This window comes from Nyctereutes procyonoides, unplaced genomic scaffold (genome assembly GCF_905146905.1).
Source record: "Nyctereutes procyonoides isolate TBG_1078 unplaced genomic scaffold, NYPRO_anot_genome, whole genome shotgun sequence".
NCBI classification, from domain to species: Eukaryota; Metazoa; Chordata; class Mammalia; order Carnivora; family Canidae; genus Nyctereutes; species Nyctereutes procyonoides.
The window spans coordinates 36,175,107-36,198,855 of NW_026575049.1; the positions used below are offsets into that span (position 1 = coordinate 36,175,107).

A 23,749-nucleotide genomic window follows, 5' to 3' on the forward strand; every position below is an offset into this window, starting at 1 on the left:
GGATATGCCACTTTTAAATCGTGCAACCTCAGAGGACCTACTTAACGTCCCTATGCAACCCTCTGCTACAGTGTGGAAAGAACTTTAACTCCTGTAATTGTAAAGATTAAAAAGATAGTATTTGTGGAAACCGCCTTGTGAATTTTATATAGAGAATGTTTAATTTGATATTCTTACATGTAGATTATGACTACTTAAATTCTGTTCCAAAAAAACTACATGTAGTAAAAATTCTAAATGACTTTAAGTGAAACTTTTTTAAAAAATTGAGATATAATTGACATATAACATTCTATTAATATCAGATATGCATGATTCAGTAATATTTCTGAAATGGTGACAGAAAGTCTAGTTATCCATCATCATACATAATTACAAAATGTTTTATTCTCATAAGAACTTTTAAGATCTACTCTTAGCAACTTTAAGGTATACAATACAGTATTATTAATTACAGTCACCATGCTGTGTAGTGCATCTCCACGACTTTGATTTATAATTGGAAGTTTGTGCTTTCTAATCCCGGCTTCTGGCAATCACCAATCTGTTCTCTACTGATGTTGTTTAAGATTCCATATGTGAGATCACATGATACTTGTCTTTCCGATTTGCTTTACATAGCATAAAGCCCTCAAGTTCCATCTGTGTCGTTGCAAATGGCAAAATTTTCCTTTTTTTATGGCTGAATAAAATGCCAGTTTGTGTATGTGCATGTGTGTATACACACCACAATTTCTTTATTCATTCATCCTTAGATGGACACTGAGGTTGTTTCCCAAACAGTTTTTTCTTTTTTTTTGGTAAAGATTTATTTTAGAGAAAGTGACAGCGAGTGAGGGGGTGGGGACAGAGGGAGAGAATCTTCAAGTAGATCCCTACTGAATGCAGAATCCGACTCAGAGCTCAATCTCAGAAGCCATGAGATCATGACCTGAGCTGAAACCAAGAGTAGGACACTTAACCGACTGAGTAACCCAGGCGCCCCTTACAGATTTTATTTTGAAAAGTAATTTCTACACCCAACATGGGGCTCACACTCACAACCTGAGATGAAGAGTTGCACACTCCACCAAATGAGCCAGCCAGCCAGGCACCCCACCAAGATGGTTTTCTTAAACGTTAGTCCTATCTTCTCGTAGTTCTATGCCTCAGTCTTTCAAATGAAACAATGCACAATAGGATTATTCTTAATAATCATGAGCATTTATTAAGCACCAAGAGTATACTGCAATGGTTGCTATATAAAAGCTTATTTAACAATATAGTGTCCCTGCCATCGAGCTTACAATCTAAAATGAAATACAAGAATGCTGTTAAGACTACCTCAAAATTTCCTTAACTTAGAAATGGCTATTTTGGCAAGTAAGTGAGGCAAAGTGGCCTATCATTTTAGGTACAATGTTAATAAGGCTTTGAACATGATCCAGATGTCAGTGTGCAGCCTTAAGCCAGCACCCTGACATTTCCCTCAATTATATTAGGCTTGGTGAGAAAAAGAGCACTTAGAAGTTGGGTAAGAAGAATGAATTATTTCAAATTGCCTTGTAGGACTTTAAACAGAGAAATGCTTACCAGCCTGAGTTTTTCCACAGCCAGGAAAAACTCTACAAAAAATATTATGAGCTCAACCAAGCTCATCTTCTATTCCACAACCTTTCGACTTCCTCCTCCTTTCCCAGGGCTGCAATGATTCACCTATCAGGGAAGAAAGTACTGTATCTAGACAAAATATCCTGAAGTAGCAGAGGCTTACCACATCAAACTTCCAGGAGATATTAACTTGTATTTTAAAAGAAGAATGAGCAGACAGCAGCAGGGCTGCAGGAGAGGCCTGGCTACATAAGATACATAAACAAAGCAGCTGAGCTCAGTTCAGGCATCTTCAAACCGGTTGAGAATATGGGTAAGTGGTTATTTTACTGTTCCTTATTTCTGGTGTTAGGGGTATTTGACAATTTAGCATCAAGACCCCAAATTGTAAAGCCTGCACTATTTTGTCTATATCCAGAGTATTTAATAAATACTTTCAAAGTTTTCCTGGCTGGTCATGTATTAGCTGACAAAGGCACACTGAAGCGATTTGGATTCTTACTGTCAAATGCAAAGACTGTTTTAAACTTCTGAGTACATACAGTCTTAAACTATATATTGATTCTTTTCAATCGCTGATAATTCTTTGAATTCTAAAAGAACACTAAAAAGTAATAGGTTATAAATTATCAGAAAACCGAAATAGAATTTACTCTGTAAAGTGCATGCACAAACTTTTAAAAACATACATGCATACAAATATTTTAATGGCAGAGTGGTACATCCTGAGTTTTTTTTTTTTAATGGCAAAATGACATTTCAGCAATTTTTTTAGAAACCAATAATTTCTTCCTTAAAAAGTCTATGTTGGGAACTTTTTTTTAAATGGTAACACAGCAGCAGCAACATTTAACAAATATTCACAAAATTTGGTTTGCATACAAGTTTATCAAGAAAGAATGGCCAGAAACTTCAAGATAAAATAAAAACACTTTTTAAAAAGTAGAATAATCTACTACTTTTGACCTAAAATTGACATTTAAACATCTCCCTTCCAATTTAAAAGTGTCATTTTAACCTCCTCCTTATAGTAAATAAAATCCAATTACAAGATTTGAAATGAAAAACTTGAAACATCTATCCGTATCATTCCCTTTTGACAAGATGACAAAAATTAATTATCTCCCGCAAAAAAGGAGGGAAAATAAAAAATCAAGTATCACCATAGCTGTGGTAGAGGATTTTGGGTTTACAAATCTCAGTCAATGCACTTATTTTTGGTATTGCATGAAATAGCTAGAATTCCTGAATAAACCTATGTGTTTTTCTAAGACAAGGCAAGTTTGATTACATATAAAGCATAGACATTAGCATGGTTATAAAGGCAGTAAGACCAATACATATACATTCACTTGTTTTTAAGTGATACATTCCAAGCTACATAAAATTTAATTTTGTGTCCTATTCTAAGACCTACATCTTTGACCTTAAGCTTAGAAGCATACTAACTATAATATGTTAAAAAATACTTCATTTCTTCCAATATCATAAAGTATACTGAATTTTCAAATGCCTAGTATAAATTTTTTTTGCACAAAATTTAGAAAGGCATACTATTAGCTAGCTATAACTACTGTGTTAAATAACTGTAGGAAGGAAGAACTTCACAAGGAGAACAAATTATAAAACCAAGCATAATTATTGCATTTAACAACAACAAAAAAAAGAAATCAAGTAGTTCTGAATACACTTGTTTCTTGTCTTAGTATTGTATGTACTCATAGCTACTAGTTTGGTAAACATACTTGGATTCTACAAGAGTTCTTTTCCTTGGCTGGTTATTTTTCTTCCTTATGTCCTTCCTAGCAGCAGTTTGAATTATTTATCTTTTGAACACAAAGTAAAACAATGTTTCCTTTTTTTTTTTTTTTAATCTGAGTCATGTGAAAGCTGACTCCCTACTTTCATTTTTAAAAGTTAAACTAATTTTTTTTGGACCTTAATTAAAATCTAACATCTAAACCATGTGTTGTCTGTTGTTAAATACAGTCTACATTTTGACAAGTTGATAAGGGTTATTAACAAAAGCAAATCATGATTTCATCTGTGTTTTAAATATGATTACACAAGGTTTTTTTCTTTTTTTTTTTTTTTTTTTTTTTTTTTTTAAATTTATTTACTTATGATAGTCACAGAGAGAGAGAGAGAGGCAGAGACACAGGCAGAGGGAGAAGCAGGCTCCATGCACCGGAAGCCCGATGTGGGATTCGATCCCGGGTCTCCAGGATCGCGCCCTGGGCCAAAGGCAGGCGCCAAACCGCTGCGCCACCCAGTGATCCCGGTTTTTTTCTTTTTTAATGAGAAGGAAATGAAGAAACTCATTCATACAGGCCCTCTTTACTCTCAACTATTTTGAGATACAGCTTTAAATAGGGTGGATCAAGTCAAGTAATGTTGGTTATCTCTTTTATTTGCATAGAAGAGAGAAAAAAAATAAAGGAAGTTATTTCCTTCCTAAGGTCTCAGCCAGTTTCTTAAGTCTTTTCTTCAGCTCCAATGGAAATTTCTCATAGCACTTCTTACAGACGGGCTTCATGTCAAACTCCACAAATTTATTCCTAAAGACAGTAACAATAAAGGAAATTAGTAGAAATGTATTCAACACATATATAAATAATGTGAGGTAATTTTACTGAAGTAAATGAAGACACATGACATTGATATTCAGAGCAAAAAACTAATTCTCATCTCAACTTTTGTCATTGTAGTAAATGTAAAAAATTACAATATCATTTGAAAAAAGTCCTTATAAATTGATCTTATACATCTATCTGTATAATACAAAACATAATTACATTTTGGTCTGTACTATGTATATAGGACATCTAATGTCAGTATAATTTAGGTAAGTAAAATCAATCACACATTAAAGTACTATCTTAATTAATATTTTAAATGAGGTAGGCTATGAGGTTTCATCTTTCCTTGCATAAAATGGTTTGCCTCCTACCTCCAACAACAACAACAATCACTTTCAAAGAAATCTTAAATTGCAATGGATTATTTTGATTGGCTATCTGACAGAAAGGTTGGTGGGGTGACATAGGACAGTTTTTAGTCACTCTTTGGAAACAGAAATGAAATAGACTGCCTGTGGTTCCATTCTGTGAATGGTTAACTGTATGGAGAACTCAATTCTTTTTTTAAAAGCTAGAGCAAGACACATTATCAGTTTACTTGTAAAACAGTTCTGGAGAGACCAGGTTTTCAGGCAGCTTCTTAACTGTCTGCTATGCATTTCCAAATGGTAATTACAATTTTTTATTCTGTTGGAATCTAGGGTCCTATGCTGTGAACTGAGGAAATATACAACCTTGTAACCTGTGCCTTCTCTTAACTTGTTTTTAGGTGGCACTTCTGGAACAAATCTAGTGGTACATTATTATATGGCAAATGATTAAATCAGGCGATACAATTTTAAACAGCAAAGTTAATTCCTAATCAAATATTTAATAAAATGAAAACTCTTTTATTTTCAAGCATCACATGGAAATTATTCCCTTCTGTTTTTCACAGTGATATTAATGCTGAGAGAAATTCAAATGATGTTATTTTTTCACTGACAGTTTGATTTAAATAGTATTCCTGAGTTTTCATTTTCTCCCAAAGACTTCTTAGCAAGAAAGCTATTAAAACTGCCTTTTGGATAAAGGAAATAAATTATCACTGCTTTCAGAGATACTGCTAAGCAAATCTCAACAGTTTTAATTTTACATTTGAATTTTAACTCCTCTTTATGGAAGGAAACAAAAACTGTGCCAATAAAAAACTTCTGGGGCTCGGAACACAATGGTGACTGAGAAGGAACAATGGGACAATCATCTAGTAATTCAGCAAAATTTCAAAGACTGAAATATTTCCTATAAAAATCAGGAATAGAGTAGGGTTTGAAAACATCAAGAAGATGAATTCATAAACAGCACCAATGAGCACTCTATGAAAGTGCACACAGACACCAAAGACAGTGGATTTATTATGTACAGTAGTGGTCTTTGCTTAGATACGAAACATGCTGAGAGGATTTAACAGAGCCTAGAACATGTGGCACTTGGAATTTATCAATTACATTATTTTTGGCAAAGAAACCAAAAACCAGGATTCTAAAAGCTGTAATTACCAGAGAAAAATACTTTAAAAACTTTTCCCAATATCTATTAAAGACTGGAATTCTTCCTTTTGCATCCACTTGTTAAAAAAAAAAAAAATCTATACCATGTTGTGATTTAAACAAGGAGATGAGGGAGTCAACAGATTAAGGGAAATAAGTACAAGTTGGTAGTAAGTGGGGATTTATTAACGTAGGCTTTAATAATTTTAATAATTAAGCAAAAGGACCAGCTCTACACGGGACAAGTACTTGTATTTCAATCTCTGACAGCTACAAATACATGCCAAAAAGAAACAAAAGAAGCAAAAGACCAAAACAGAACAAAATATACTCTAAAGAACTAACCAAGAAGAAAGCAGTGAAAGTGATGACAGAAGGGACAGAAAAGTTTACAAACAGACTGGCTTTTTCTTTTTCTGCTTCTCCTTATCCTTTGCTTCTCTCTCCCGTTTGGCAAGTCGCCTCTTAAATTCTTCTGGCATTTTTTCATAACAGTGTTTGCAGACTGGTTTTAGATCAATTTCAACAAACTTATCCCTTTGAGCAGAACAAAGAAGGAATAGAAGAAAGAACATAAAACAATTAAAAGAAGAACCTTTACTTTCGGAAGGCCTACACTGAAAAAATAAGGAATCAATTATCTTTCTAAAAATTGTATTTTATAAGAATGTTAGCCCAACGTGTTCAGTCTTAGGATTCACACTGGACAAAACTGTAGACTTACTTGAGTGTTAATTTAGTGTTGCAGGTCGAGCAGGCAAAACAGTTGACACACCAGGCCTTATTCAGAGCAGAGACCACTAGAGGAAATGGAAAGACAACTGGTCACATACATTGGTATGGAAAGCAGCGGAGCTGACACTTTCAACTCAGAGAGCTGAGGTGGCTTCCATGATGCGTGGAAGAGGTTCTCAAGAGGTTTTCTTTTCTTTTCTTTTCTTTTCTTTCTTTTCTTTCTTTTCTTTTCTTTTCTTTCTTTTTTCTTTTCTTTTCTTTTCTTTCTTTTTCAAGAGATTTTCTTACAAAAGAATCACATGACTAAAAATTTTAGTGCTAATGTTTACTGAATCAATCAAATCAATTTATTTAAAGCTATTTTTTCCACATTTTAAAAAAAATGGAGCACTTATGTCTTCCACGACTGTAGGCTTCATCTTAGGGAAGATTACCATCACCATTTTCAATCTTTATTTATAGTTAACATTTTTCTTCTTTCCCTTGAGGTATATAAATGGTATGTACCATGTCTTCCCACCAAAGCTTGCACTCCCATGGATGACGGGGTAGATATTCAACATGCATTACGTCACTCAGATGAGCTTTTCTGGCACAGGGCCTGCCTACGAGCACACTTGCTATTACCTTTCCATGCCGAATGCCACTGGCCCAACAAAGAAATATGGACTAGGTAAGTAATTTAAAAAATCCAGGGGTGGGGATCCCTGGGTGGCTCCCTGGTTTAGCACCTGCCTTTGGCCCAGGGCATGGTCCTGGAGTCCTAGGATCAAATCCCACATCGGGCTCCCTGCATGGAGCCTGCTTCTCCCTCTGCCTATGTCTCTGCCTCTCTCTCTCTCTGTCTCTCAGGAATGAATAAATAAAATCTTTTTAAAAAAAATCCAGGGGTGCCTAGGTAGCCTCAGCTGGTTAAGTGTCTGCCTTCGGCTCAGGTCGTGATCCCCAGGTCCTGGGATGGGGCCCTGCATCAGGCTCCTGCTCAGTGGGCAGCCTGCTTCTCCCTCTGCCCCTGCCACTGCTTATGCTCGCTCGCTTGCTCACTCTCAAATAAGTAAATAAAATATTAAAAAAAAGATCCAGACATTAACTTATTTGTCTGTGGAAGTTTTTCTCTCAAAGCTGACAAGAAGCGAGCTTCCTATGACAGCTTCTCTCACCTGACAATTACCCCTCATAGGAGGGAGTTAAGTTTTATTTTCTATGGCACTGAAGAGTGCTCTCCTGAACTACTCCTTTCACAAACTGCATCACGGGCAGTGTTTTGCAAGTATTTCCCAAGTTGGGTTCTCTGACGAGAACCATGAAGCATGCTACAAAGAAGAATGTTTAAAACTTTGCCAGGAAGTTTCTAGCAGAATTGTGCTAGCCACTATTAGCAAACACAGCTGCTTCTGTTTTGTCCCAGTTAATTAGTCCTGCCTAATTACCACAGGACAAGGCTGGCCAGCCTAGAAATGTCTATAGAAAACTGCCAGGTTTTAGCATCTGCAGGGTTAAAGTGACTCTCGCTTACTGCCATGGCAGACTAAGCTGTTCCTAATAAACACTGCCCTACAGCTTCCAAGTTATATAATTCCAGGGAATAGAAATAGAAACAGATCTCAAGGTTGGCCACGAATGTTCCCACAATATCTACCGTAACAATCCCGTGGCACTACACTAAAGTATTTATCATAAAGGAGTAACATATCCAACTCTTAAGGTATTATCATCTCAGCTATGGATTACTTGAGAAATATGCCAAAGACAGAAAAAAAGTAACTGACAATGATCATATCCAAACAGCAGCAGTGACTGCTAAATTCTCACATTACCAAAGTGTTTTTGTGTCAAAATGATGCCATATAAAAATCCCTACAGACACGTACCATCACCCTCTATAACACGGTTGCAGTGGAAACAAACATCACCAAATAGCTGAAAATGAAAAAAAAAAAAAAAAAGGCGGTAAAAATTCAAGATGTGTTAAACTAAGTTTTATAACATCAAACAATTTAATATAATTTCTGTTCTTTCTATCATTTAAAACAAATTGCTGGCTACCTAGATCCAGAATTTACCAGTACTAGAGAAAATTAGTAAAGTTCACTGACTAGTTTTTGCTTTTTACAGTGAAAATAATTTACTTTTCATCACTATCAAAAACAAAAGAAGGCTTTGGAAATGATCCAAATTTAAGGAAGCTAAAGGAAAATAACAACCCTAGACAGGGTCCAGCTCTGGAGTGAAAAAAAATGATACAAGGACATTACTGATAAGCGACAAAACTGGAATAAGTACACTAAAGTATTATATCCATACTGATTAACTACAATTATGTAAGAGCACTCCATATTCTTGGGAAATATAAAGTGACATATTTAGGGGTAAAGGACCACGATGAACTTATCAGCAAATAATTCAGAAAACATAGGTGCATATATAATACATATATTTGTATATAAAGATATGTGCATTTATTAATGTATCATTTTATAGAGAAAAACACATGCAGATGACAAAGTAAAAGGTACATAGGTATTCTTTATATTTTTATTTTACAATCTTCCTGTGAGTCTAAAATTATCTCCCAAATAAAAAGTCAAAAGGACAGCTCTCAGTCCAATGTACATTTTCCAAGAGATTTCCTTGTAGCTAAAATATTAAGTTCAAATTCATCTAAGTGTATCTAGTATCCAATGAGTACAAACCATACCTGGTTATAGTGGGTTTCGCAATAGGCCAGGCCCTTCCTTTCATAATGGCGATGTCCAAGAAATGGCTTTTCACACTTGGCACAAACAAAATGCTGAAAGAAATTGCTAGAGGTCATTTTTGAATTGCCATCTTTTATTTATTTAATGAAGTAAAACTCCAAAGTTAAACTATCCTCAAGGAAGACACATGCAAGTCTGACGTAGTTACTTCACTTTGCCAGGGCTCCCCCTGTGACATGTTCAGTCTTACTTATTAATTCAGGTGTCTTGAATTAAGGTTCTGACAGGTTAAAGACATGGCCTATTTAAACAACACATAATGAGAAAAGAAGTCAACATGTTAGTAGCATCTATAAGGGAGGGGCTGTTGGATATGGACCATGACATTTCCTGCTTCAAGAAGGATTTAAGAACAAAAGAGCACATCCTGTATCATTACTGAGAGATCACAAAAGCAGTGTGTATTCTATATTAATTTTCTACAAGGTCATTTGTCTCAAAAATGTCCATATTTAATCTTCAGAATCTCCTACACTTGCCAGCACATCTGAATGATGGAAATTCAAAAGTCCTGGTTACTCCTCCACCATTTCAGACTCACCTCCACATGCCACTGCTTGCCCATGGCATTCACCACACGCCCTTCAATGGGCCGTCGACAAGCGCCACAGATGGGGACTCCCATTTTATCATGGCACGGCAGGCAGTACAGTTCTCCCTTCAGCTCCCGGGCATCAGCTGTCAGCTCCTTCCTGTCCATGAGGAAGATACCCAACTAAATACTACTACTGAGAGAGAAGAAACAGGCAGCCAATGTGGCTGACACACTTTGTAGCAGGTTTTTGAAGACTCATTCTAACAATCCCTGTAACCTTCTTTTTTCCCCTCAGTGTTGTTCACAGTAGCCTAAATTAATAGGCTTAATGGGTTTCAGATCCCTGTCAAAACATCATCATGCAACGATGATAAAATGTACAAATAAGTCTGGAAACTGATATTTATCACTTCCTTGTCTGTTATCACATTATAATCCCTCTGTCTTTCTTAAAAAGCTAGAAGAGAATCATCACAATGTTCAGGATGGACTCGGTGATACTATCTTTCCAAAATAACTGAGGTTAGTTAGAGACTAGTTCCATTTACTAACAATTAATTATTGCAAGTTATTAAGAGTTAACAGTTAACAGAAAAAATAAACAAATGAAATGCCCAGAACGTTCCTCCTCCAAATGCTAACGTTCACTATTATTTTCTGTTTCCTTCATCAGTAAACATTTAGGCAGAGGTGGCACCAATTAGCCAAATGGACTTGTTTACATTTCATCTGTTTTAAGTAATTCCTTAGAAGTGCTAATGACAAATGAACAGAGAAAAATTCCACAGAGTAAAAAAAAAATAAAAAAGAAAAAAAAAAGAAAACTTCCAGAGTGAAATAGGCAAGAAAATAAGATATAAACTGATAATCACAAAAAAGATGTGATTTTTTGTACTTACAGCACAAAGTTGTTTTCTTGATCTTTAGCTTACCCTTATCTCTCTCTACCCTGCAATAATTTAGCATGTGCGTTCACACTGATTATATTAAACTCTTTCCATTAAATTTTTAGATAATTTAGAAAATTGTAACCTAATAATTTATCATGAGTTTCTGAAGAAAAAAATTCCCTTTAAAGTAAATAAAGCAAAATTAAATAAAAGTAGCTCAGGATATTTTAAGATAACACTCTATTACAACTGAAAAAATTATGTAGGTACAAAGAGAAGACTTTTTAAGAGGTTTTTTTTTTTTTTTGGTCCTGTGTTGAGAAAACAGAGTGATCAAAAATAGTTTTGGGGGCAGCTGAGGATATTTTACTATTGATTGACTATTGACACACACACACACATATACATACACATGGGGGGAGTGTATGCTAAGCACACTCAAATGTGGTAAAATGTTAAGTGATAAAATGATAGGTAGTTTTTATATTATTCTCTTGACTTCTTATAGGTCTAAAATTTAGATTACAAGTTGGAGAAAAACAATTGGGTGTGCTGGAGTAATAGAAATACAGAAATATGTGATTTTTCATTTTATTTCTACTATTTATGTAATCAAATGGCAATACCCGCAATTGGCACAGTTGAAATGGTCTGGATGGTATGGGTCATTCTTGAATATCAGCGGCTGCTCATCAATGATGGCATGGCATTTCTGGCAGATGTATTTTCCAAGGCCTCTGGCTTTCTCACGATTATGACAGGGGCGACACAGATGTCTAAACAAAGCCAAAACTTTTTTAGAAACTTAAATTTAAAATCTGAGGTTCTAAAAAAATAAATAAATAAATAAAATAAAATCTGAGGTTCTTTCTAATAATTAAAAGAAATACGCCCTGAAAAAGAGTTAAATAAATCATTTTTATGGTTTTTTTTTTTAGAGATTTTATTTATTTACTTGACAGAGAGAGAGCGGGAGTAGGCAAAGCAGCAAGGAGGAGAGGGAGAAGCAGGCTCTGCAGTGAGCAGGGAGCTTGGCATAGGGCTATATCCCAGGACCTTGGGACCCTGACCTGAGCCAAAGGCAGACACTCAACCCACTGAGCCACTGACTGATCTTCCTATCCTGCTTCTGTTGGCCCAGGGACACAGAATTCTCGGGTCCTCTCAGAACAGATAGCAGGCGAACTGATACACTGAGGTCTTGAGTCTCAGTCCCAGGGGAAAACATGCATGGCCTTGTAGCAGTTACTTCTCTAACCACACCTGATGAGGATGAAAAACTCCTACCTCCCAGCATTCTTGACAAACCCAATATCTGCCAGCACTTCCTGGCAGAGGTCACAGCGGAAGCACTCAGGATGCCAGCTGTTATTCATGGCTTTGATCACTCGGCCAATGATGAATTCACCTGTGGGAAAGTAACACAAAGGACGTCCAGTGTGCACCCTATTGCTAAAAGCACTAAGGCAAAAGACATGGAAAAAAAAAATGTATGTCTAACACTTTCTCCACAACTCAGGGCTTTCTAGGTATGTGTTGGCCACAGTGAGCACTGCATTAGGAGGAAGCTGTTTTCACCTGTGTCCTTGGTTGTGATTCTGTAGTCATAGTTTCTGGTTGTTTTATCACATCTCTGGATCTGGTTTTCTCTTTTCCCAATGATATACAGGGTTCTCTTAAATGCCTTTTATTTCTGATCATTACCAACAGAGAAAACTGAAATCCACAGCACATTTTCTTGAAACCTATACTTAATTTCTTCTTTCACTAAATTTTAGAACATTCTACTCAGTTTCTCCAATGTCTGGAGACCTTCTAGTAGAATTGTTAGCAACCAGTGACGTGGCTAAAATGCAAGCAAGTTAAACACTTGTATAACACACAGCCATCCTTAAGCATCTGAAGCACCCCTCCAATATTTTCCCTCTCTTTTGGCAACCCCAAAAGTGAGTAGGTAAAGGCTAAATTAACAGGGGGCAGGCACATTTCAAAAGATCATCTGATAAAAATCTTAATCAAAAACTAACTTTACAGTAGATGCCCTTAAAAATCATTTCTCTCTGGGTTTTGACACTCTTCCAGTTTGTTATATATGTATACATATATATATATATTTTTTTTATTTAAAGATTTATTTATTTATTTATTTATTTATGAGAGAGAGAGAGAGAGAGAGAGAGAGAGAGAGAGAGAGAGAGGGGCAGAGACACAGGAGGAGGGAGAAGCAGGCTCCATGCTGGGAGCCCGACGCGGGACCCGATACTGGGACTCCAGGATTGCGCCCTGGGCTAAAGGCAGGCGCTAAACCACTGAGCCACCCAGGGATCCCCAGTTTGTTATATATTAATGTTAATATATTAACAAAGGACTGATAAAGCACCTGGATGCTACTTATAATGAGCACCCAACACCATTTTCACCACTGACATAATTTTGAGACTCACTTTTTACTTTGCCATTCAGCAGCAAAACTTACCACACTGATGACAGCAAGGAGCAAAGAGCATCTGAAAGTCATGTTCACAATACTTCCTTCCTTCAAACTGAAATAGAAAGTACCATCAATTTGTACAGATGAAACAATCACAGGATGAATATAATTATTCTGTGGAGACATATAGGAAAGTTGTTTTTGAACTAAGCGCTCTACCCTAAGAATTTATAATTCTACTGAGAGTTTTAAAAGCAGATGTACTTTTGTACCTTCCCTAAAGATACACCAAACAACTGAGGTGACACCTGGTATGGCTCCAGAATCCAGTGGCCTCCCTTTACTGATGCTAACTCTTTTCTGGCTTGCGGACTCATCATGAAGAGTCTAACTGAGAGCTGTAGACCCCTCTCCTGAGAAAACAGGCACATACACACAAACCCCTTCTCACTTTTTTTTTTTTTTTTGGCTGTTATCTGAAATGTACCACAAGCTTAAATATTTACAAATGCTAGGTATTCTAGTATATTTTAGATTTACACATTTTAAAGTGAGGTCAAAACTGATTTAAAAAAATAAATATTCTATTTTAGTAGTTGGAAAAATTTTTATCCTCCACTTTTCTCCTTGAACTATTTCCATTTCATTTCCCCCAAAGTTTTATCCTGGTGTGATATTTTTCCCCTAAACTCTATACTAAAGTCTTTTTTAAAAAAGAGTTTATTTACTCATGAGAGACACAGAGACATAGGCAGAGGGAGAAGCAGGTTCCCTGTGGGGAGCCTGATGCAGGACTCGATCCCCAGACCCGGGATCACAACCTGAGTGGAAGGCAGACACTTAACTGCTAAGCCATCCAGGCGCCCCTATACTAAAGTCTTCAACGGATCACCCTACTATACTTCTTGGCAATTAAAATGTTATGAAACTTTACATTTTGTTTTACTTTATGAACCCATAAGGCTCTAAAACATTCTCTTTCTTCTGGATTAAGTTACCATTACAATGATTATTAATACACAAATGGTCAAAACATGAATATGTCACAAATGGCAAATTTCACTTTCCACTATTTACTTGAAAAGCCTATCTTAATGAGATGAGCAGGGCTCCTCTTCCTCTCACAATTATTCCATGTATCCACGGATTAATATGACCTACCACTAGAAGACTCAGGGTTCAACATTAATTTTCATTTTGGGGGTTGCTTTTACCCTTTTCACATAAATAAGTCATGAGAATTATATTCTGTCACCCTTTGAATCGTCGAACCCCTTGCAAGTTGTATGTCAAATATATTACATGCTGTTTGACTATCAAAATCTATTTTTAATGATGTATCAATAGTCAACTCAGTTTACTCAATCATGGAAATTAGCTGGAGATTTGCTCAATTTATTGAACCTACTTGGCTATAATTAATTGGCAGACCCGCAAAGCAGATTTTGTGCCAGAAAAAGGCTTACTTCATTTTGAAATTCAAATGAATAAGCTCTGATACATTTAATGAATCTGTTTTTAAAAGTTACAAACAGGTGGTAATACATTGATATGTTTATTGCTGTATTAGCCAATCCTGTGTCATATTGCACTGTGTATAGCCCCAAGCAGGAGTTATTTATGAAGCAGATATGTTCCTTTACTGGATATATATTACATATATATGTAGAAATGTCATGTTTTGCTTTTAGCAGTAGTCAAAAACTATTAAAATATAGACTCAGAATCAACTCCATTGATTTAGTCGGAAACAATAAATTGTTTACCACCCACCCCAGTGTGGTGAAAGACCAAGGCTCAAAATTGTTTGTGTCAACTGGCCACTTACATTTAATAGCAAAAGACTGGTTAATGATAATAATGCATCACAACATCTTTAGAAGGAAAGGAGTGTGTGTGTGTGTGTGTGTGTGTGTGTGTGTGTAGCAGTTTTATTACAGTTTTTAAAATCAGTAATTTTTAATGGAAACAACTTGGCCAAAGATCTGTCACAGAATTTGGAGACCATTAAAACAAAGTTTAATAAAAAAAGAAAGAAAAGGGACACTCAACTTTTAGTTTGTATTTAACGAAAGGGGGAGACATATATTGTTTCAAATAAAAACAAAATGAATCCAACAGTCAGTATATATATTATATTTACTGGCAGAAGGTAGACAAAATCAGGATCAGTTGTAATTTGAATAAGTCTTTTCTTTTCAAAAGATTATTTATTGATTTATTTTAGAGAGAGGGAGAAAGCACAAGGAGGGAGGAGGGACAGAGGGAGAGGGAGAAGTAGACTCCTTGCTGAGCACGGAAGCCAGACATTGGGTTGGATTCTGGGACCCTGAGATCATGACCCGAGTCAAAGGCATATGCTTAACTGACTGAACCACCCAGGCACCCAAAGTCTTTTTTTTTTTTTTAAGATTTATTTATTTATTTTAGAGAGAGAGGGAGTGGGCAGGGGAGGAGCAGGGGGAGAGGGAGAGGAAGAGAATTGCAAGCAGACTCCCCACTAAGTATGGAGCCTGAAATGGTGCTTGATCCCACAACCCTGAGATCATGACCTGAGCCAAAACCAAAAATTGGATGCTTAACCACTGGAGCCACCCAGGCGCCCCTCGAGTAAGTCTTTTAAGATGTGATTCAAATAGGTAGCATAGCGTAGTAGTTAAGAACACTGACCATGGATCCGAAAGGCCCGAGTTTAAATTCTGGCTGAACCACTGGCTGTGTGGCTTTGGCCAAGTTGTTTAACCTGTCAGTGCCTCGTGAGAGTCACAAGCCTCTTCTGTTTTGGCTGTTTGTTCTGGCTTTTAACATAAACTCATCATGTTTATAATTTCTTACCACTGCTCTTTCTGCTTTGCTCTTATAGGATTCTCCCTTTAAAAGGATGAGTCCTGTAATATAAATATACAGAGGAATACCATTCAGCCATAAAAAAGAAGGGAATCCTGCTATTTGCAAAAACATGGACAGAACTGCATGCCATTATGCTGAAATAAATAAGTCAGGCAGAGAAAGACCAATACTGTGTGATCTCACTTATGTGTGGAATCTAAAAATGCCAAATCACAGAAACAGTGAATAGACTGGTAGTTACTGGGGTCTGGAGGGATGGGGGAAATGGGGAAATGTCAGGCAAGGGACAAACTTCTAGTTATAAAATAAGTAAGTTCTGGGGATCTAATGTACAGATATAGTTAACAATACTGTATGGAAGACTTGAAGTCTGCTAAGAGAGTGGATCTTAAATGTTCTCACCACACAAACACACACACACGATAATTACATGAGGTGATGGATGTGTTGACTAACCTTATTGTGGTTATCATTTCACAATATGCACATATATCAAATCATCATGTTGTATACCTTAAACTTACACAATGCTGTCTGATGATTAAATTTCAATAAAACTAAAGAAAAAGAATGAATCCTTTTGATTAGGAATGAAAAAGGCAAAGTCTTAAAAGGAAGTTCTCATGATTACTCCCCACATTTCCAAATCTGCCACAATTCTGAATATAGAACATCCAACACAGTTCCAGGCTTCATCCTTAACAAGAAAATTCATAAGGTAGGGAAAGACTGGAAGGCTTACAACTTTGAGGACACGTGACTAATGTCTTCTGATTCGTGTCCTGGAGCAATTATTCATAGTAAGATTTGAGATTCCTTTCTCTTGTGAAGTGAGAGAAGTTAGTGCTACTGTGAATAGAAATATATTATCAGACAAATTAACTTTCAGAAGACTTCAGAAACTTAGTTCCCTGAAACCAAGATACAAGGATCCAGGAATAGATTCTCTGGAAACCATCCATATTCCAAACCCCTTGCATATCCTGAAGTGTGCTTACTCATACAGAATGTCTAAGAACTCTGGTTGTTGCCACCTGCAAGGATCAGGGATTGTTCAGTATGGAGGAGGATGAACCAAAAATAGCTCTGCTCTGTACTGTTTTGAGTTCTGTGAAGATTCTCTTTGAGGGTGGGGAGATCCTGCTGCTTTAAAGAAAGCTCAGAATTAGAAACTTGTCTCATTTCAAGGCAAGTGCAAGCAAACGCTGACGATCTTCACTTGGTGATTTGTACTGGTTTGTCGTCAATGGTTTTGAAGTGAGTGGGTCAGCAGACAAGCACCTCCTCTGGTTGGAAAGTTTCCTCTCCACCAGACCTCCCTTCTCAGGGTTCAGCCTTCCTGAGTAATTATGACTCTGTATAAGAGGAAATGAGTGAAGAAATCCCTTTGTAAGCCCTCTTTCCACTAAATCATTCATCATAAATTGGCCTTTCCTGTTATGCATTTTGTGATAGGGAAAAAAGGACGCATCTGGGAAATTCAAACTAAAGAGAGAGAGAAAGGAATCTGAAGTATTAACAAAGAACCTAGCCCCTAAACACCTAAATGTGTACTATGCTGAACTGAAAAAGGCTGCACACCACATTCCTAGTCCTTAGTTCAATCTGCTGGGATTTGTAATGTTTCTGGAATTATATCTCTCTTTAACTGTTGGTTCCATTTTACTTACAAAAGTATCTTCAAAGGGGAAATATTAAGATGATCCTTTTACTGGAGATACTCCAAGATGTCACAAAGTTAGATTTAGGAGTCATTACAGTGGCTATATATAGTTGATGTCAGGGCCTCTGGTCTCCATAGGTATTCCCAGCCCTGCCCCTTCCCCAGAAATGGCATTTAAACAGCCTTCTCATGCCACCACTGACTTGGTCTTTTACCTATATTTCTTCATATGTACTGGAGGATGATTGGAGCTACTAGCAACTCATGAAAACCAGCACTGATGGAAAGAGATTTCCCTTTGAAGCTAACTACAATACCAATTCAAAGATCACTAATCATATATAACTCATACATTTATCCAACCCTTCTAAATTTTCCTGGTCTGAAAATGAGGAAAGTACCATGGAAGCCACCTTAGTTCTACCCAAATCATTGTGAAAACTGTATTCACTCCTAGGACTAGGGCGCAGTGTGGTCTACACGCCTGTCACACATTGCGTTGTAAGCTTTCCATAATATTTACTGAATGAATGAAGCAGCAGTCATGGCCACATATAAGGGACCATTATTTCTCAGTCCTAGGAAACCATTTCAGTTTTGGAGAGTCAGGGCATCATCCTTGAGCAGACAGGCAAGTGTGAGATAAAATCTTGATCTGGGGCAGGCCCGGGTGGTTCAGTGGTTTAACGCCGCCTTCAGTCTAGGGCCTGATCCTGGAGACCTGGGATTGAGTCCCACGTCCAGCTCCCTGCATGGAGCCTGCTTCTGCCTCTGACTGTGTCTCTGCCTCTCTCTCTGTGTTTCTCATGAATAAATACATAAAATATTAAAAAAAAAAGTCCTGATCTGACCACATCCCCACTAGTTAACTATGGGCAAGGCCTCTGAGCCTCTCATAGCCACATGTAAGTTGGGAATAAAAATACCTAATTTGCAGGGTTCATGTGGGAATCAAAAGAACGAAGTTTGTAACCTCACTCATAATAGAGGTTTAGTTATTTCAGAAATAAAAATATTAATGTAACTCACAAGTCTTTTAAAATCAGCAACTATAGGTCATTTGTCCACATATAACATACTACATTCTAGGCAAGGCGAAGGACTGTGAAGTAAGACAAATGAGGTGACCTTACTCTCAAGAGACTCACATGAAACAAGAAACAGCACCTCAACTCTTGGTGCCAGTGTTGGAAAGCACTACCATTGTGACACTGTGACTGTTTTAACGTGTTCCTCGTTTTTATTACTACCCTGATCACTACCTGCTGATATAGACAAAACTAAAAGAATCAATAATACTTAAAAGTTGTTTAAAATTAAAATGCAGAAGTAGGGCATTTGAAAAGAGAAAAATAAATTTGTTTGTGGAACCAGTTCTAATTACCACATAAATAGTATACTTGCTTTGCTGAGAATGATATTTTCATTATGAATAGTTGAGTGATGACTATCCAAGAATGGTATACTTATCTTTCCTTGTGCCTATTTAAACCAGAAGATTAGGCTTTCTGGAAGGTCTTTTTAAGTGAAATCTGTTTAGAAATATTTTTTAATTAAATTTATGGCACAGGAATTAACTCTAAGTGCAGTCAAGTTCTTAGAGACAGAAAAAGGGTTTTGTTTAATGAGGGTATCGTCTAAACAACCTGGGAAACATGCCCACCTAAAATGGACTTGGTATTACCATAGTGAAGTTCATAACCTCCTCAAATGGACACACTCATTTAGTGGTTCTCAGCTGAGGGTGAGTTAGCTCCCCAATGGATATTTGGCAATGTATAGAGAAACTTTTAGTTGTCACAACTGGGGAATCTAGTGGGTAGAGTGGTATTATTAAACATTCTACAATGCACAGGACAGCCTCTCAAACAAAGAATTATCCAGCTCAAAATGTCAACAGTGCTGCTGCTTGAGGAAGCCTGGTTTAGTGTGTGCAAGCGTTACTTTATTTGAGCAGTACTCACTGGGAAGTGGTACTAGGGAGTGAGCTAATTTACTAGGTACTGTACATGCTACCTTGTAATTATCTTGTTAGAGAAAACTGAAATTCAAAAATGTTAAATAACTTGCAAAGCCAGCATTGCTGGGATTCATTCCCCAGCTGTCAGACGGTAAAATCTGTGCTGCTTCTTCTGTATCCATCACCTCTCTTAGGCAGACCAATAGAGAATATAACCTAGAGGTCTTATATTATCTTGTGGGTTTCTATTAAGAACTTTAAAATCATGATTGAAAGGTCCCCTGGCTTCTCTGCCAACACACACTGTGAACTTGAGAATTGGCTATCTGAACACAGATGAAGAGGTAATTCTATTGTGTGTGGAACCCTGAATTACTAGGTTCCTTTTTTGACCATGTACCAATAAAGACAATTCACCCTCTGCACCCACTGCACAAATCTGAGAAAAATGCTGAGGTCCTGAAACAGACTAATTATGGATACATGTTTCCTGAGAAATCCTAGGATGCCAGCTTCACTGGCAGCTTCTCTCAGTCAGGGGACCCTCTAAAGGCAAGACACTAGGCTAGAAGCTGTTGCAGATGTACATGCTGACAACCTGTAAAATCAAATCATGATTGTTTTCTAAAAACAACTATCTTCCATTTATTAAGCTCTTTTACCAAGTAGCAGGCACTCTGCTAAAACATTATAAACATCATCCTATTCTAGTTTTCAGGAAATTCTGGGGGGGGGGGGGGATCTGTGCTCAGGTAGATTTAACTTCTCCCTATTACCAGTCTATAATACTGTGAAGTTTTCATATCTTTTAATGATTCAATCTTGGGCAGTCCAGTTTAACCCACTGTAGGGTATGTTCCTTAAGACTCTAGCCAGCTTGCTCATCATTCTACTCCTAGAATGTAACATGGGCTGCCTGACACATTGTAACTGCCTAATGAATATTATAAATATTGTTAAATGGTGAATAAAGGATGAATAAACAACTCTTGTGGAAAATCTCATGGATGTCTGACAGATTGAAGTTCTTTGGTCATCTCCAATCTGTGAGAGTTCCTCAGTCTTGCACTGTCTTACATGACCTTGACATTTTTAAAGGGTACTGGTCAGCTGTTTTATAGAGTGCTCCTCATTATGGGTTTGTCTCCTGATTAGGCTGAAGTCGCAGATCTGGAGGGATAATACCACAGAGGTTTAATATGCTCTATTTCTTGCATCATATTGGGGAGTACATAATCTCAACAGGATTTCTTTTTTTTTTTTTTCAACAGGATTTCTTAATGGTCATGTGAACCTTGATCACTTGGTTGGGACGGTATCTGCTAGGTTTTGCCACTGCAAAGTTACTACTTTATACCTCCTCTATTTTTTTTTTAAGATTTTATTTATTTGAGAGAGAGAAAGAGAGAGAGAGAGAGAGAAAGAGAGTACAAACCAGGGGGAGAGGCAGAGGGAGAAGCAGACGCCATCTGAGCAGGGAGCCTAACGTGGGGTTCGATCCCAAGACCCTGGGATCACCACCTGAGCTGAAGGCAGACACTTAGCTGACTGAGCCACCCAGGTGCCTCTATGTTACCCTTTCTATAGCCCTGTCAGAAGTGAGTCATTAAGTCCAGTCCGTATACAAAGAGAGAATTGTGCTCTTTCTTTTCCATTTAATATATGCTCTTGGAGATAGAGTTTAAAGTTATTTGAGTCATTTAAACAAACTGGAAGGAAGGGAGCTTTTAATACAAGAAATAGTACTCTAAGTATCAGAAGTGATTATATTAAAATCCCAACTAGATATAACATATTACTCAATAACAGAAGATTTTGGTAAGGTCAGTATCCTCTCAAAGATCATTCTTCACTATGACTCTTCCATTATACCTCCTCTGCAAAACACACAAAAATTAAAAGTAATTGCATTTAGTGTTATATGTCTATAAACTACTTTCAAATAATTTGGCAGGAGATGGGTGTGGAGGGTGTGTGTGTGAGATGCACAAGGGCACATGATACTCATTGTATTATTCTTTCAACTTTTCTGTAGGTTTTATTTTTTAAAAAAGATTTTTATTTATTTATCCATGAGAAACACAGAGAGAGAGAGAGAGAGAGAGAGAGAGAGAGAGAGAGAGAGAGAAAGAAGAGAGAGAGAGAGAGAGAGAGGCAGAGAGGCAGAGACACAGGCAGAGGGAGAAGCAGGCTCCATGCAGGGAGCCTGATGTGGAACTCAATCCCAGGACTCTAGGATCACGCCCTGGGCCAAAGGCAGACGCTCAATGGCTGAGCCACCCAGGTATCCCTTTTCTGTAGGTTTTAAACAAAAAGTTTGTTTATTCAATACTATCACACTGGCCTGAACTAACATATCAAGTCAGCGGTCCACATATGGTACTGAAAATACATCACGGCTCAGGCTTCTACTCAAAACTGAAATCTCCTTTGTTTCTATTTAAGAATTCATTTCTTTCATCCACCACTCTGGATAACAAAGCCTGGACACTGTTCATGAGATGAACGACGGGTAAATGAGTAAAGTGTACCAAGATTTTGAAGTGTATGTTAGAAAATGTCTGCCCTGGCTCCTAGTGGGTATATTAGCATTTTATCTTGCCATCTTTACTATCCAAGTACCGTATACACGGGATTGTATTTATTAAGCACCTAGTAGTCATCAAATACTGTAAAACAAACGATAGAAATACCAAATTAATGGGGACAGTCCCGACACCAAGGTATTTAAAGTTAGAGGGAAAGAAGATAAACATATAAAGAAACATGTGCAATGCTCTCCAAACTAAAGATATAAACAAAATACTGTGTGTACTTAAAGAAGATAAACCGAAGTGAGACAGATGGGAGTGTCCTGAGAACATGACTGATGTGGTCTTGTAATAAAAACACCCTGGGTAAAGCAGTCATTGATGACAGAAGCTGTGGAGCCCAAGTATCATGAGACCAACTTTTTATTCTTCGGTGGTGATGGATTACAGTCTTGATGGCAAACTTTAAGTTCACTAGCTGAACCACATGATCTGGTGGGACTGAAGTTCACCTTGAGTTAAGGAGCCAATGCAGGTAATAAACCTGGATGCTGCTAACTCATGCTTAAGAGGAGCTGCAGATGAGCCAGAAATAGCTGAGCTCAGTCAGCTTACCTCCAGACAAACATCTTTGTGAGTGGGTAGGAAACTAGTGTAATGCTAGATTTGCCTTCAGGGCCACAGGGAGGAGCATCCTGGCCATCTGATCCAAAGTATCAGAAATTCCACAGTAAAAGTGAATCCCATTTTCAAGGGGAAGTAAGTGCAGAGAACCCACGTAGAACAGAACTAATCCTATGGAGAAAAGAGTAGGGACTATGGAAATAAGGGAAAGATGATGTTGTAATAATAAGACAAAAGCAATATCAAAGCTGTAGAGTGGAAAGGACACATTTACTATTAGTTTTTTAAAGGATTTTATTTATTCAGAGACAGAGTGAGAGCTGAGTCAGGGGAGGAGCAGAGGAAGAGCGACAAGCAGACTCCTGAGCGTGGAGCTTGACATGAGCCTGATCTTATGATGCTGAGATCATAACCTGAGTTAAAATCAAGAGTTGGTCATTTAACTGACTGGGCCACCCAGCCACCCCACATTTGCTATTATTAGATACAGCAAGACTGAAGTACATACGTTGTGTCTCACATGGAAAAGCAAGCCAGGTAAATTTTGGGGCTTCCTTTTCAATAACTGAAAATATAGACTATTTCTTGGAAGCCTTGGATAGCTTTCTCTCTAATATAATTCAACCAAAGGAAAGGCTGGATTTTCTACGTGCAGGTTTACAAATTCCTGGCCTTGGAAATGGGGTTTTGATGATAAGCATAGCTAAAATAGCAATCTTCCTCAGGATCCCAAGGACCTTAACCTGGGCAACAGCCCATTAATAGACAAGTTCTAAGTATTCGTAACATTCTGGAATAGTATCAGACAGATCCAGGGAGCATATTTATAGTCCACAAGTGAAGAGGAGTAAGAGCTGGACAGGAGGACAAGTGTGAGTCATGCTTTATTCTGTTCTGCCAAAAGCTCTCACAGAGCTTTCCCTCTGACTAAGCACAAGTGGCCTGGCAGCTGACAGGCTGCAGATGAAGAACCAGGACCTTAGGAGGTGATCGTGCTTGACAACATTATAAATTCCAAAGTGCTCGGCAAACCGACCATATAATATGGAATTAATGTTTGGAAACACAAACTC

General features: G+C 37.4%; 1 protein-coding gene across 7 annotated transcripts in view; it reads right to left on the minus strand.

Moving 5' to 3' along the window:
* Positions 1-1,181: 1,181 nt before the first annotated feature.
* LIMS1 (LIM zinc finger domain containing 1) overlaps positions 1,182-23,749 on the minus strand; it is a 149,237-nt gene continuing 126,669 nt past the window's right edge. For 5 of the 7 annotated variants that reach the window (XM_055328728.1, XM_055328730.1, XM_055328729.1 and 2 more), the window contains exons 3-11: positions 13,094-13,160; positions 11,905-12,025; positions 11,244-11,393; positions 9,734-9,884; positions 9,132-9,224; positions 8,305-8,353; positions 6,423-6,498; positions 6,044-6,235; positions 3,980-4,148 (exon numbers count right to left, since the gene is read on the minus strand). In XM_055328728.1, the coding sequence (XP_055184703.1) occupies positions 6,088-6,235; positions 6,423-6,498; positions 8,305-8,353; positions 9,132-9,224; positions 9,734-9,884; positions 11,244-11,393; positions 11,905-12,025; positions 13,094-13,160 (855 nt within the window). In that variant the 3' untranslated portion in view covers positions 3,980-4,148; positions 6,044-6,087. Of the gene's footprint in view, positions 4,149-6,043; positions 6,236-6,422; positions 6,499-8,304; positions 8,354-9,131; positions 9,225-9,733; positions 9,885-11,243; positions 11,394-11,904; positions 12,026-13,093; positions 13,161-23,749 lie in introns of all 7 variants that reach the window. The other 2 variants (XM_055328727.1, XM_055328725.1) reach the window with 1 other exon arrangement.